Source organism: Opisthocomus hoazin, chromosome 8 (genome assembly GCF_030867145.1).
Source record: "Opisthocomus hoazin isolate bOpiHoa1 chromosome 8, bOpiHoa1.hap1, whole genome shotgun sequence".
Classification (NCBI taxonomy): domain Eukaryota; kingdom Metazoa; phylum Chordata; class Aves; order Opisthocomiformes; family Opisthocomidae; genus Opisthocomus; species Opisthocomus hoazin.
Window position 1 is genome coordinate 29,181,119 of NC_134421.1, and position 14,696 is coordinate 29,195,814.

Sequence of the window (14,696 nt, forward strand, 5' to 3'; positions counted from 1 at the left end):
TCCCTGAACGGCACACCATTTTCAAACCTGTTTGGAACTGTTGAAGAATGCTTGTTGATCAGAAAAAATGAAAGCATTTAGCAATAAATGATTAATGATTTAAGAAGTTAGACTGCCAGAGAGGAGAAGTGTGCGGGTGGTGCGAGCGAACACACTGGCTGAGGTTGAGCTGGGAGGCCGCGCATTGCCATCTATGGGCCGTATGAAGAAAGTGGTTGAAACGCATGACTAGCATTTGCTTTTTCCCTGATATCATAATAGAGAGTCTGGAAAACAGAAGGAAGGAGAAAGGTCCATACACAGTATAATAAAGGCGGTTTGCATTCTGTTTCCTGTAGCTGATCATGGGAATCGTACTTAGCTTATCGCAGAGAGCAGCTTTTTGTCTGTGACACAAAGTTCAATTCCCATTTTCGTGCCAGTCATTAATGTGGGCTGTTTTATTTAGGTTGGCAAGATTCTTGTACTTTGTTGAAATAGGATCAGAAACGTACTGTCTTGTAAAATAATGTGTTGATGCAGCCATTAGTCCTGTGCAGCCATGATATCTTGTTTGGGCTTTGGAAATGCAATCATGCGTGATATTGGTGGAAGTGTGTATTCAGTATTAGTTACTTTTTCTGCAAAAGCATTGCTATTTTGACATAATTCTTTGTGTCCTTAGGCATCCCTGGAAAGTATGTTAGACATTAAACATTAGAAGTTTGAGATCAGGGTTTGGGAAGAACTTTGTCTCTGTTCTTCCTTTATGCAAAAATCCCTCGAAACAACCAGCCGCACACATGAGCAGTTTTACACTGATAGGCATTTATGTCGAATTCTTTGGGTTGAGGAGGTTACGTATGCTGATAAGAATTCATGGCTGGACTTCGGGCATGCAAAGAGGGAATGGATATAAATGTGAGTAGCAGATGATACATAAACTACTTATTTGTGTAGTAGCATTTTGCAGGCAGCACTGTACTCTAGGGGATTATTTTCCCAGGATCTGCTGATCTGCAGTGCTCTGTCGTTCTGAAAGGCAGGCAGATGCAAAGGGCCAAGGAAGTTACAGTTTGCAGTAATTCACACCTCAGCCTTCTGGAGGCATGAGAATGCGTGATTATCAATGTTATTGAGTCAGAGCTCCTGGTTTCCATTCTTATCTGTCAGAGTTATAAGGTTTATTAGATATGTAAAATTTAATCTCTGTTCGGATTTATTTAATCATAGGTTGTCCTGACAGAGACAGTTTTAGAAAATTCCATGCATTTCATTTTTACCACAGCTTCTTTCAAACAAGCGCATGTTAGCTTTCTCCTCTGCGTAGCATTTCAACCATCTTTTGTATCTTCCTGTATCTTGCAGACTTAGCCTCCAGATTATGGGTTTTCATCAGTTTCCGATAAAGCGTAGTTCTATTAATTTTTATTAAATTGCCAAGACAGAAATGACTGGTTTAGTTGATTAAGTGGATGAGTCTAGGAGTTTAGTCAGCTGCTTAGAACACTTAATGTAACCTGCCTCAGTTATTTTATGATACTTGGTAAAGGTTTACCTTTTATTCTGTCTTTAGCATTAAGTTTTACCAGATATACTTAGTGAACAGAATCTTTTCTCCAACTGATCTTTCTTTGTGTTTTGTAGTGGTTTTTTTCTTAAATTGAATTCCCCCCCCCCCCCCCATGTTGATAGACAGGGAATATCTGTTATGATGTGAATTGGCAGAAGAATAATAAAAAAAGAAGTGAACTCTGTTGCAGCACGATCATGTGCTACCGCAAACCAGACAAATGACATGCTAAGTTTCCAAAAGCATGTAATAATTACATTCCTTCTTTTTGTATGTCAGGAAATGTTGATTTGGGCATTTATTTTTCAAGCGTTTTCTTGCTCTATAATTGGGGAATTGCAGAATCTGTGAAATACTAATTGATACATAACGTAATAGATACATCAGTCTGCTATCCACTGCCTTAAGGGTGTTCAGCAGTGCCAATATACTTGCTTTCAGTTTCTCGCTTTGTTGCTCTGACGTTCTATCTAGTTGTCAGTGGATTGATATGAGCTTGATGAATCTGTTTTATTACAATCTGTTTTGTCATGTTTTACCCAGTAGAATGATGCATTGCTCTAGATGTGATCATCTCTGTATTATCTATGTCTTTTCATTTTGTGATACTAATAATTTCTTTAATCAAGGCCACTTCATCCCTTAGCTCACTTTCCTGCTGCGTGTCTAAATGAGCAACAGTCAAGCTGGATTTCACTTGGTTTCCATATTCTGGACATTCATTCACCCTGTAAAGGATTAATAACTCACAGTTTCTCTGAAGATGTTAGAGCCTGAAATTGCTATTCATTATAAAGACTTTGAAAATTAATTAAAAATAATTAATTATGAAGAGTAGTTCTGAAGCGAGGTGTTTTAGCTTTGCATAGTCTTGTTTGCGGTCTACTATGTAATGCTGTGCTTTGATTAATTGGACACTTAGGAGAGTTAAGTGATAGAAACACGTTTGATGGAGAAAAATACTTGGGGACAGATGAAGCTTCAGCGGGAAATATTGAAAGAAGGCAGAATTAGATCTGAGTCAAGGAGCATCTATCTCTTAAGTGTTTTAAAATCTTAACTTCTATTTTATAGGCTATAAGGACTACTGTTGAAGTCTGTGGTTCTATCTCGTAAATCAATACCTCTTTCTAGATTTCACTTGGTTTTATTATGTCCAAATTAATGCTTTACGCCACAAGAAGTTAAAAATTCAGATGAACGGTGTATATTTCCCAAGTCCCTGTGTTACCAGTGTCTAAGTTTAGACAAATCATACATATAAAATAATTTTGCTGAAGGTTGGCCCCCTGTTTTTCTGTTAGAGCTCAGCCCAGATAAAATTTGTGCTCTTGGTGACCACAATTCTGAATTCCCTTTTCCTTACAAAGTTGTCGTTGGTCAGTCAGCATAAATGGAGCAAAGCTCATGCATAGTTCTCTTCAAGACTCCTTTCCTGCTGTGTTCTTTAGATCACTCCATGTGGTAGTGATTTAAAAATGCTTGTAAATACATGCTTTGCTTTGCCCATTCAGGGTCTGGGTTTTGGTTTTGATCTGTTTAACCTGAGCCGTATACTTGTAAGTGTTCATCAGTGTTGAGAAGCTAGGCTGTTCCTCTTCCTATAGATAGCTCCTGTAAACAAAGTGTGGCTGTTCTCTGCTGTGTACAGATACATGGAACCAGACTTATATTTTGGTTCTTTAAAGGTTAAAATATAATTTTTCTCTTTTATTGATACGTCACTTCAGTGATTATTACTATGATGGTGGACGTTCTTAAAATTGAAGAGCCAGTTTTAGTAGCTTTCCTTCCCCTCCCCCCCCCCCCCCCCGCCTTCCTTCTTTTGGGACAAAACTGCATGCAAAATGTCATGAAATATGGGATGTTTCCATAGGCTCTTGGGGTTCATCTTCAAAAAGATATGAATATCTAACCATGAACATTGTTCGTATTGTTTAGCAGTAATTTTATGGTATCACATAAATGTGGTATGATTGGCTACGTAATTGAATTGATGTATTTGAACTAAAATATTTTGTGTCCTCTCTTCCCCTCTCCCCCTTCATACCTGAATTAGGGGTTGATATAGAGGCAGCTCGAAAAGAAGAAGAACGAATAATGCTAAGAGATGCAAGACAATGGCTCAACAGTGGCCATATAAATGACGTCAGGCATGCGAAATCTGGTGGTACAGCACTTCATGTAGCTGCTGCTAAGGGCTATACAGAAGTCTTAAAGTAAGTGTGGTTTAAATGGAAATTTTTCATAGTTTATTGCCTTGTTGATGTAATGCTGCTTGGAATTGATAGGATTGGACACTTCTAACTTTTGGGCATTGCATCTTGGAAAACAACAATCTCTATAACTATTTTTTCCTCAGAGCTTGATTTTATGTTTCCAAGCTCTCATAAATCATGATGCTGTTAGCTTTCTACATTAAGTCATTCAAAATACGAACACAGTGTACTGGTAGCTTTCTATGATGACATGACTGGCTGGGTAAATGAGGGGAGAGCCGTGAATGTTGTCTACCTAGACTTCAGCAAGGCTTTTGACACGGTCTCCCATAACATCCTCCTAGGGAAGCTCAGGAAGTGTGGGGCTGGATGAGTGGTCGGTGAAGTGGATTGAGAACTGGCTGAATGGCAGGACTCAGAGGGTTGATTCTGTGATTGAGCCTGAATACTTCATTAAAAGAAGAAAGTTGACAAAAAGCTTACCTTATTTCTAAAGTCAAGTGTGCAAACAAGCTTAATCACCTTTTTATAATGCCAGTTAGCACTCTGATTGATGCATATTTTCAAGACACCATATTTATTTGCATATATAAAACAGTTTGTAATACAGACTAAACAGAATCACAGAATGGTAGGGGTTGGAAGGGACCTCTGTGGGTCATCTAGTCCAACCCCCCTGCCGAAGCAGGGGCACCTACAGCAGGCTGCACAGGACCTTGTCCAGGCGGGTCTTGAATATCTCCAGAGAAGGAGACTCCACAACCTCCCTAGGCAGCCTGTTCCAGGGCTCCGTCACCCTCAGAGGGAAGAAGTTCTTCCTCATGTTCAGACGGAACTTCCTGTGCTTCAGTTTGTGCCCATTGCCCCTTGTCCTGTCCCTGGGCACCACTGAAAAGAGTTTGGCCCCATCCTCCTGACACCCACCCTTGAGATATTTGTAAGCATAAACATTGTCAGACCTAAAGAACATAGAATTTAATTTTGCTGTTTTGATATTGTTGTTGAAAATCATGACTCTTGAAATCTTTCCTGGAAAGCTCCAGGCTTTTGGGGTCCCCTAATTCACAGGTACCTTTTCAGTGATACACTACGATACAAGTATAGACTGTAACAGAGGTTTAATTTCCTTTTTCATCAAAGCTCCGTTTTTGTTGAAACAAAGCATACTTAATAATACATTGCTTTACTGTGATGGTAAATGTATTTGGCTACTTTGGCTACTAGGAACAGTTACATATTCTAACATGAATGAAAATGAGCACTCACCCTGACTGTGTAATTATTGCTGCCTTTAAGGTCTGCAGAGCCTTGTAATGCTTTGCCAACACAGAAATTGAATGACAGAGCCTTTTTAATCATTACAAGCATTGCACCTACTGAATGGAGGTTCTGCTTCAAAAACCAATGATGCTTCAAGATGATGAAGAGAAATTATTCTGCTGTAAAAGAATAATTTTTGATTTAGAAAAGCATGTGTCTGCAAGGGAGTTATATCTGTAACTGTTTTTTTTAGCTGTCTCAGTTAGTGTCTTTTTTGTAGTCCAGTCCCTGTACTTTTCCTAGAAGGGGAAAAATATGTGCACAGGCAATTTTCGTGATGGCTTCAAATTATCAAAAATGCGTGCTCTGTGTAGGATGCAAGCCTGCAAGACTTTGCAGCTGAGGCTGTGTGAAAGTTGACTCACTGGAGGATATCGCAAGAAGTATATTGGCTTGTGAGAAACAGGGAGATTTTTTTGAGAAGAATACTTCACGGTTGTGTGATTTTTAATAACTATGGACAGCGTTTCAGAGGGCTGATAGCTATTTACATGAAAGTGTTGGTCGGGTTAAGTGTCCATTGTCACTTTGATACTCCTATCAGAACAGTGCTGAATTTGAGTGTTGAATGCAGGCTGAAAAGCAGCTCCTTCCTCTATTTGAGGAGTTCTGTTCCCTTTCAGAGAAAAATTGAAGCACGTAAACACTACATTGTTACAACATCAAATGTTAATCACCGGAGGAGATGCAAGATTCAAGCAACTAATATTAGACTTAACAACTTGTAGCAACTAATATTAGAATAGGAGGAGGTTTTAATAATTTACTAGATAAGAACACTGTATCTAACAATTTTTGACATTTTACAGCTTGCTGTTCCTTAAAAGGGCTTTTCTCTGTTACTGTACATGTAGAGAAAAATACCTAACTGTATAGAAACAATGACCTTTGAATGAAGAGGAAGTAATAAAGAAGAAAATGGAAAAGGCGATTTTTCCTGACTCTTCCTTAAAAAATATACATTTACCTACTGAACAATGAAAAGGCAGATGTTTCTGTGAGGAAATAAAATTAATGAATTGTCCGTGGCCCAACTAAAATACCTATGATGAAAAAGGAGAAGGATATTGTAGAATAATTTTACGATTTCTCATCAGTTTATTTATCCCTGTCAACAGTATCAAGGTTGAATTATTTTCATTTCCTTAGGCTTTTAATACAGGCTCGCTACGATGTAAATATTAAAGATTATGATGGCTGGACACCACTTCACGCTGCTGCTCACTGGGGTAAAGAAGAAGCATGTCGCATTTTAGTGGAAAACCTATGTGATATGGAGGCTGTCAACAAAGTGGTAGGATTTTTATGTAATCCTTGTCAAGATACAAAGTTCTGGTCTCTAAAGTGACTTTAGAAGCCAGGGTAAGAAAAGTGATGATAAACTGCTGTTTACTGTACGTGGAGCTTTATATAATGCATGTTTTGTCAAAACAGCATGTTTGTGTTCAAAACTAAATTCTTTGACTGTCTAAATTGATTTGTGGGCTCACTTTGTGCTTAGTTCTACATTAAATGGTCTGATGTAATCTTTGATAGAGAAATTAAAAAAAAAATGGGTTTATTGATGTTTTGGAGGTACAAAGTTAGTGACTTCATGGATTGCATATTGGCTTTCATTTGATCACTGAAGATGATGATGCCTTTGGGTAGTGTTTTAACTCTTAAAATCAGCTTGCATTGGCATACTAAAGAATTATCACTATAGGCTGGTTTGGATGCGCTGGAAGAAACTGCTCGGCATTTCTGGATGCCCTAGACATAATTTGATTTCTTCCTAAATTATGTTTCCTCGACTTCTACATGAAGCCTGCATAGCTTGCTGGCTTTGCAAGATCTTGCTCCCAACAGATAAAAATATATTCATGATTCACATAGGCATCACAAGGATCCAAAACTTTTCTTTCAACTGTGTAAACGCTGATGGTCTCTTTCTCCTCTTTGCACCATGTTTTACAGATAGGTTCTGATCTGCTTCTGATCGGCCTAATTTTTAAGATGGGTTCTGCATTGAATTTTTTCATAAATTACAAACAGCTTCAACTCTGTTTCTGTATAATGCTTATAGAACTTCTGAATATCAGCTGTATAACTGTATGTCGTATCAGGCAATCAAAAGCCGATGCCATTAATTGAAGCCAGTTTATCAAGTTATCTGTTAGGCTTTTTACTGGGGTTCTGAGAACATGGAGTATGGTGTTCCAGAGAGCGCTCTCACGAAAATATGTTCAACTCAACTGCGGCAAGAATAAGAATAAAGGAGGTATAGAGAGATAAACTGTTTTATTTGGTGTATGGGCTTGTCTGTGCAAGCTAGGGAAGTTTTGCCTATTGCGTTCTTAAGTAAGCTAGTAAGCATTTTTGCTTTTGGAGATAGGAAGATTGAAAATTCCTCTGGATTTGGTTTCAGTTGTAGGTGCTTAGTATCTCAGAGAACTCAGGCACTATTCTTTAGGCACGTGACCTCAGGTATTAACTTTTATGGATTGAGTTTAGACATAACGTTCCAACTACAACAGTGTTTTTGCAAAGTGATTTTTTGTGGTCGAGGTAGGTCTAACTTGCATTTTTTGGAAATAAGCCCTAAAAATAGAAGGCCAGATTAAAAACTGTAGTCATAATGCAAATATAACCTTGAGATAATTTTGTTGTTTAGTTTCCAGGTTAGTGCTGTGTTATACTAAATGGAATAGTTCACATGTCAGAGGACCTCAAGCTGTTTAGGGTAATGCTTGGTGAAAGGTGCACGTGCTTCTGCTGTATGGTCAGAAGTTCTATGGATGTGAAAATTAGTGGTTTGAAGGTCCATCCTTTTTAACCAGTTAAGATGGCCTTCACAGTGTAAGTAGGAATATGTTTGCCTTTAGTTAACATTTCGAGAAACTAAAATAAGCAGAGACAAATATGAACACCTTTAAATACCTTTATTAGCTGCTGTGACCACATTTAAATGACAGCTCTGTGTTTATTGCTGGTTATTGCACAGAAGCACTTACTTGACTGATCTTGTCATGATCCTCCCAACATTTCAGTATGTCCACCCAGTGTGTTGATGCAGCTGCGTTTATACCAATGGATCTAGGATTCTGCCTAGATTCCAGACTTCTTGTGTTTGAATGCAAACTTCCAAATACAAAACATTGTAGTGCAGTATCAAAGTGAGGATTTCTTTGTGAAACTGTGTGAGCTTCAGCCCTTCTCATCTTCAAGTAGAGAGGAAGAAAGGATATTTTTGAAATCTTTACCAATTCAGCCTTAAAGATAGAATCTCTCGTGCTGTGGGCATCTGGTCTAGTCAAGAATTGTAGTGACTGTAAATGTAAGATACAGCAAGCTGAAGAAATTGCAGCTGACAGCATTACTCTGTGTTAATGAATCACATTATGATCTGTTTATTCAAGTACATGTTCCATGGAAATTGATTTGTACACGAAAGGAGGATTAGAACAAATGGTTGTGGCAGAACTCTTCTACAATGGAATGTAAAATCTAAAATACAGTTTTACTGTAAAAATGTGAAAGCGTGACTATTTAAATTTTGTATAGCTTTCTTAATTAATTTAAACGTTACAAACGTCAATCTGTATTTGGTAGTCTAAGATGGACAGGATACTGTCCTGTTCAGTGTCTACCCATACAACTGCCATTGGAATGGTTGTTTGGAAAGAATGTTGGGAGAATCGTATTCTTTCAATCTATCTTCTTTTCCTTCATAGTTTGCTGTCCTTTGAAGGACAGCAAAATTTTATTGAAGCTGTGTTTTTATGTCTTAAAAATGTGTTTACTCATCAGGTATAGATGTTTCTGTTTCAATTACCCAAAAAAAAGCAATATTGCAAAATTGTTTTCAACTGCTGACAGACTAACAGTTTGTAATAGAGCTTGGCTTGTACTTTCTAATTTCTCTCTCTGAATGTGCTCTTTACCTGCATCATCATCTGATAAGGCATCGTAATCCATTATATTTAAATTCTTCTGTACAATTATGGTGTTTTACTTCTTCCCCTTCTCCAGGGGCAGACAGCGTTTGATGTGGCAGATGAAGACATTCTAGGATATTTAGAAGAATTACAAAAGAAGCAGAATCTGGTAGGCTTTTTGCATATAAAGATATACGTTATACTTCATTATACATATGATTATGGTACACAGCTCAGAGCAGCATATAGATTAAAAATAAAGGTTTGATTTGGGCCTTCAATTCAGGTAATGCCACAGTGATCTGAAAAGTTATTTCATGCCCTTACACAATTATGGTGACCAAAAAACCTTGGACGAAAGAAAGTGCTATTCTACTTGCCTTCTGCATCAGGACTTTTATGATCAGAACCATCAACAATGAACAACTTGGAATAACAGTTTCAGAGATTTTAGAATTTTAGAATTCTGACACTTGGAAAACGTATGCGCAGTCTAGTGTTTGTAGTAGCTAGAGAAGATTTCCCTCTATTTATAATTTTGTCACGCTGATAACCATTATGTCAATTTAACTGCATCATTCTGTATGTTTTGAAGCTTCATAGTGAAAAACGGGAAAAGAAATCTCCCCTGATTGAGTCCACAGCCAACATGGATAATAATCAGACACAGAAAACATTCAAAAAGTAAGTAAACTAGGAAAAATAATAAGCTCTTAATAAAAAAAAGGTAACTTTACAAGCTGTCACAAAGTCCTATTTGACAGGCTTTAGTAAGTTTTTTGGGACTTAGTAAGTGTTTTCTTTTCAAACTCAGTAAAGAGACATTGATTATGGAGCAAGAAAAGAATGCATCTAGTATAGAGTCTCTGGAGCATGAAAAAGCAGATGAGGAAGAAGAGGGAAAGAAGGATGAATCCAGTTGTTCTAGTGAAGAGGAAGAGGATGACGACTCAGAATCTGAAGCAGAGACAGGTATGTTATTCTGAGTATTGTCTTTCTTTAAGATTTTGCTTTAGAAAGTTACTTATTTAATATACAGATTTAAGTATCTTAAGTTTCGCTTATTCTTCTGCATTCCGCTAAGCTTCCAGTCATTTTAAAGCAAGTTTGCACAGGTCTAAAGTTAAATCGTAACAGACATACCAAAAAGATATCTTTACTGGTGACTATCTAGGTTAAAGCTGCTAGCCTACTTACTGGATTGTCTTTTTAACAATTGATACTTTTAATCAAATAGTTGGAATAACGTAAGTGTTAAGTAGCGTGTCAGAAAATGTTGAAGAACTTAGCAGATCAGATTGGAAATGAAGTCTTTATAGCAGTGTTTGCTTGTGGAACTGATACAGAGATTGGAACAGCAACAGTGCAAACATTGTGGTTTATTCTTGCCATCCTGAAGTAAATACCAATTAATCTGTCAATCTTAGCTCAAGTATTCATAAAGTCATGGTGCATATATTTACTGTTCAGTGCGTACTGAAATAAACCTCTAAAGGTGCTGTTCTGACGTTAACAGTTACTTCATATAGAACTTCATCTCAAGAGGAGAGTGCATTGAGAAGTTTGGAGTTGTATGCAAAGAAACACATTACTCTGTACTTCTCTCTTCAGTGGAATTAAGGTTTATTTTTTCTTGAACAATTACCAGAGTCTTAAAGCAAGTGGTGATGTAAAAGCAGGATAGTATCTTTTTCTTTCAAATCAGAAAACAGAGGTCAGTGTTTAAAGATGTATGTTCAATCCTGAGAAAGAGTGTTAGAATTACGGTGCAGCAATACAATACATAGGTGTAGATGTCAGTAGAAATATCTTGTTAATATTTTATACTTACACATTTTAAAATAAGTAACCCTTTCTGGTGAGCTGTCAACTCTCATTTTAAAACATTCTTTCCAATTTCTTCACTTGAAAAGGTAAGGCTAAGGAGGGATTTATGAGGTAACAAATATAAATATTTAACATAGGCAGAAATAAAAGTAAGTTGTGAAACCAAACTGTCTGTTAAGTTTTAATTATTTTTGTATTTTGAAATAATCCAACATTTCAGTGTTAAGCTGAAACAAACGTCTGTCAAGCTTTGTAACCACTTTCAACTTAGTATACTTGCATCCCTTGTTTACAGAGACCGAGCTTTGAAAAACTCAGAACACTTGTAATATATAACATGTAGTAATTTCTCAGTCAGTGAACTAACTGTCATGTCTCCTGAACTTTATGACTCTGGTAACCGTGTTCTCTTCGTTACCAGTAGATAGTTTGTGCCAGGAGAATTTGACTGTGACACAAGAATTAATTTATGTAAACTTTGGGTTTTTTAGTATCAACAAGGCTTTATCATACTTTATTTGGCAAGCTAGACTTTAAGCTTTTCCCTGTAGAGCTGCATCTCTAAATTCCAAGCTTGTACTTTCCCTTTTTTCCCATTATTCAAGTTAAGGTAGTTTTCTAGTGAAAAATCTGAAGATTTCTAAGAAGCATTCTGGTTGTATAATATTTTAACAGTGTTGAATATCCTGAAGTACTGGAAACTGTGATTTCTAATCTGTTGGGATATTGGAAATGTTTTCCTAAAACTTAGATTCTGTTTCATTGATTATGTGAGAGTACAGTTTAAATATAAATACATTTTTGCCTGTAAGACCAAGAAGAGGAATATGAATATATCATCTCCTAAAGGACAGGGAAACAAGCTGAATAATAAAAGTTGCAGCAGTTTAGGTTTTTGAACTTACTTGTTTGAGGTAATTTAGTGTTTTTTGAGAGGTAGTCAATATTAGCTCAGTCATGCATGCAACTGTGTTCTTGCTGTCCTTGAAATAATTTCAGAATACAGTTGTGAAAAATCCATTTTCATCCTTCCATACTTTCACTGCTAATAACTTTCTCTGTATATTTTAAAGCTGTATTACCCATTTGCAAATTTCCAGCAGATCTACCTGTCCATCATCTCAAATTGTACTGTCAGTCCGCATTGCCCTGTTGAATTTTTTATCACTGTGACCTAGTTTACCACCATTTATTTTCATTTGTGTTTAAAAAGAACTTTCCATTAAGTGCATATTTAGTCGTGTAAGCTGAGTTTCTTTATATTTATATTTGTTTACTGCATAATTAATTATTCAAAACATCTGCTCAGCTATGTCCATAGCTAAAATAAGGGTGCAACAGCAATGCCATTGGTTATGTGATTTCCAGTCATAGGTTGGTACTTTGCTGAATTTGAATATTAGATATGAGAACGTTGTATGAAAACATTGCATACTTCCAAAATTAACTTCTCCTATGCTGTATGGGTAGTGTAGACACAACAGTGTGTTTATAGTAGGGCCAAAACCAATGGGGATTGAACCCCATGTTGCTCCATACTGCGCAGATAGGATGTAGCATCCTGCTCCAAAGAATATGCAATCTGAATAGGTGAAACAGCCTGAGATGTAAGATTATGGAGCTCAAACAAGCGTGGTGACAATGGTTGTTGTATCACAACCAGGTCATTTGCTGTATGTTTGTGTAAGAGAGGTTAAGATACACAGACAAAGGACGGAGGAAGAAGTGTGGACAGGAGGGACAAAGCAGAAGAGGACAGAGTAGGTGGACAGTGAAACTTAGGTAGGAAAAACAAGGGACAAAGAAGGAATGAAGCAAAAGCGAAGTCAGAGCTCTGGAGGGCAGGTCCCTGCCTCAGCTCATTCTACTGATCAGAATCCCTGGCTGCATTCTCTGTGCAGTTAATTATTTCTTTGCACTTAACATACACAGTCATCCAAGAATAAATGTTTTGCTTTGATTTAGCATCTTCTGTAGTTCAAATTAACTGTTACATGCTAACATAGCTGCTATTGTTAAATTTTTACAGTCATTGGGCATCTGCTAAAATATAGGCTGTCTGGGGAGGCTGAGGAAATCTCTGTTTGTAGAGGTTTTCAAGACCTGACTCATCAGAGCCCTGAGCTACCTGGTCTGTGTGCAGTACTGACCCTGCTTGGAGCAGGAGGCTGAATTAGGTGATCTCCTGAGGTCACTTTCAACCTGAATGATTCTGTGGTTCTGTCTGTGCATCTCTGAGTTTTTAACACTTACTGAGTAACAAAAAAAATGTTATATGCGTGAGTGTTATGGAAAAAAGATGGACCTAACTAAGATACAGATTGGGTGTGAAGGGGGAAACAATAAGGTATAAATAATAAAATGTTGTTGGGAAAGTTGACTGTTAAATTTGTCCAAAGGAAATTCAACTTCGTGTTGTGGAAGTGAAGAAATTGTGAATGAAAAATGGAAATTAAAATCTTCTAAATATTTTGCAGATAAGACCAAAACCTTGGCAGGTGTAAGTAATAATGCAAATACCACAAGTACACAATCGGCATCAGTAGCTGTGACAGCGCCTTCAGTAGCTGGTGGCCAAGGGGCACCTACATCACCTGTTAAGAAGGTAAAATAAAATACCTTTCTCATGATTTTGTATTTCTGTTCTTCTGTGTAAGCGTACTTTTTTTGATTCTTGTATAAAAAATGGATTGGGTTATCCAGTGAACTGGTGGAAATACGCACAGATTCCTAAAATATTTTGTGTTTTGTTTCTGCAGAAACTGTTTAAATTTTTTTAAATTTCGAATGGTTTTGATTCTAAATGGGGATCTGAAATACAGAACTATGAACATAAGATCCTTTTAATAAAGCAACACTGTTGCACAGTGACGGGAGTTCTTGTTTCTCTAAAGCTAAAGATCTTTTGAAAGTCTTTTCTATGCCAGACTCCTCCAAAATTTGTAGAAACTACAATTCTAGTGATTCTCTCTGTGCCTATATTTGTGATGCACTTAAGGCAAGGGAGGCAGGGGTGACTAAGGTACTTCCAGGAGTCCTTAGACACATTCATGTAGTGTTTAGGTGCTGAAGTTGAAAACGATACCTGAAAGGAGAAGGGCAAAGTGCTGCGAGTCCCAGCCCTGATTTCATTATGGTTAGGACCTCGTGGAAGAGCTAGAGAATTGGGACACATGATTTATTCAATGCACAGCTCAAAAACACACATAGTAAAACCATATTGTGCACAGGAAGCTTTTTACAGCTTGGTGTGGAAAGTTAATTGCAATGAATTTTAGTTTTCCTTGTCAAAGGGAAGATAGTTATGTCAGGGGCAAAAGATTACAGTAGATAAAAATGCATCAGAAGATGGTATACAAGTCAAACTTTTAGCATGTTGCACCAAACTGGATAGTAAGCCAGTAATGCTTACTTTCTCAATCATTACAACTTTTCTATACTAGTCATGAACCAAACATAACCTTCTACTGATGCTTATAAGTTTGTTCAGGAGCAATGGTAGCCATGATATACTGAAGCCACAGTAGAGAGAGAAGACGTACTGCTGGGCACATAGTATGTATTCTGTTTAGCTCCCAGAAGCTTATTGAAGTTATACTTTCATATTCACAATAGTACCTAATGGTGATTGGTCTTAGAAAGTGTAGTTTAATGTAACAGATGCAGGGAATATATTGCCCAACTGTGTCATATTATGTGATACTGTACAACAGGGTTGGGCTAACCTTCCTGATCCCAAGAGATGCTTTCCAAAACTCGTTGTGACTGACGTCCACAAGATTTATCTCACAAAAATATGAGAGTGGAAGGGGAATTGTGGGCATGGCTCGCCAGCAGGAATGACTACTGTTTGCCCTCGCT

At 37.3% G+C, this 14,696-nt stretch overlaps 1 protein-coding gene across 3 annotated transcripts in view; it reads left to right on the top strand.

Moving 5' to 3' along the window:
- Positions 1 to 14,696, top strand: part of PPP1R12A (protein phosphatase 1 regulatory subunit 12A) — a 127,643-nt gene that overhangs the window by 73,950 nt on the left and 38,997 nt on the right. For all 3 annotated transcript variants that reach the window (XM_075429475.1, XM_075429474.1, XM_075429476.1), the window contains exons 4-9: positions 3,612 to 3,771; positions 6,241 to 6,385; positions 9,103 to 9,177; positions 9,604 to 9,692; positions 9,823 to 9,980; positions 13,313 to 13,440. In XM_075429475.1, the coding sequence (XP_075285590.1) occupies positions 3,612 to 3,771; positions 6,241 to 6,385; positions 9,103 to 9,177; positions 9,604 to 9,692; positions 9,823 to 9,980; positions 13,313 to 13,440 (755 nt within the window). The remainder of the gene's footprint in view (positions 1 to 3,611; positions 3,772 to 6,240; positions 6,386 to 9,102; positions 9,178 to 9,603; positions 9,693 to 9,822; positions 9,981 to 13,312; positions 13,441 to 14,696) is intronic.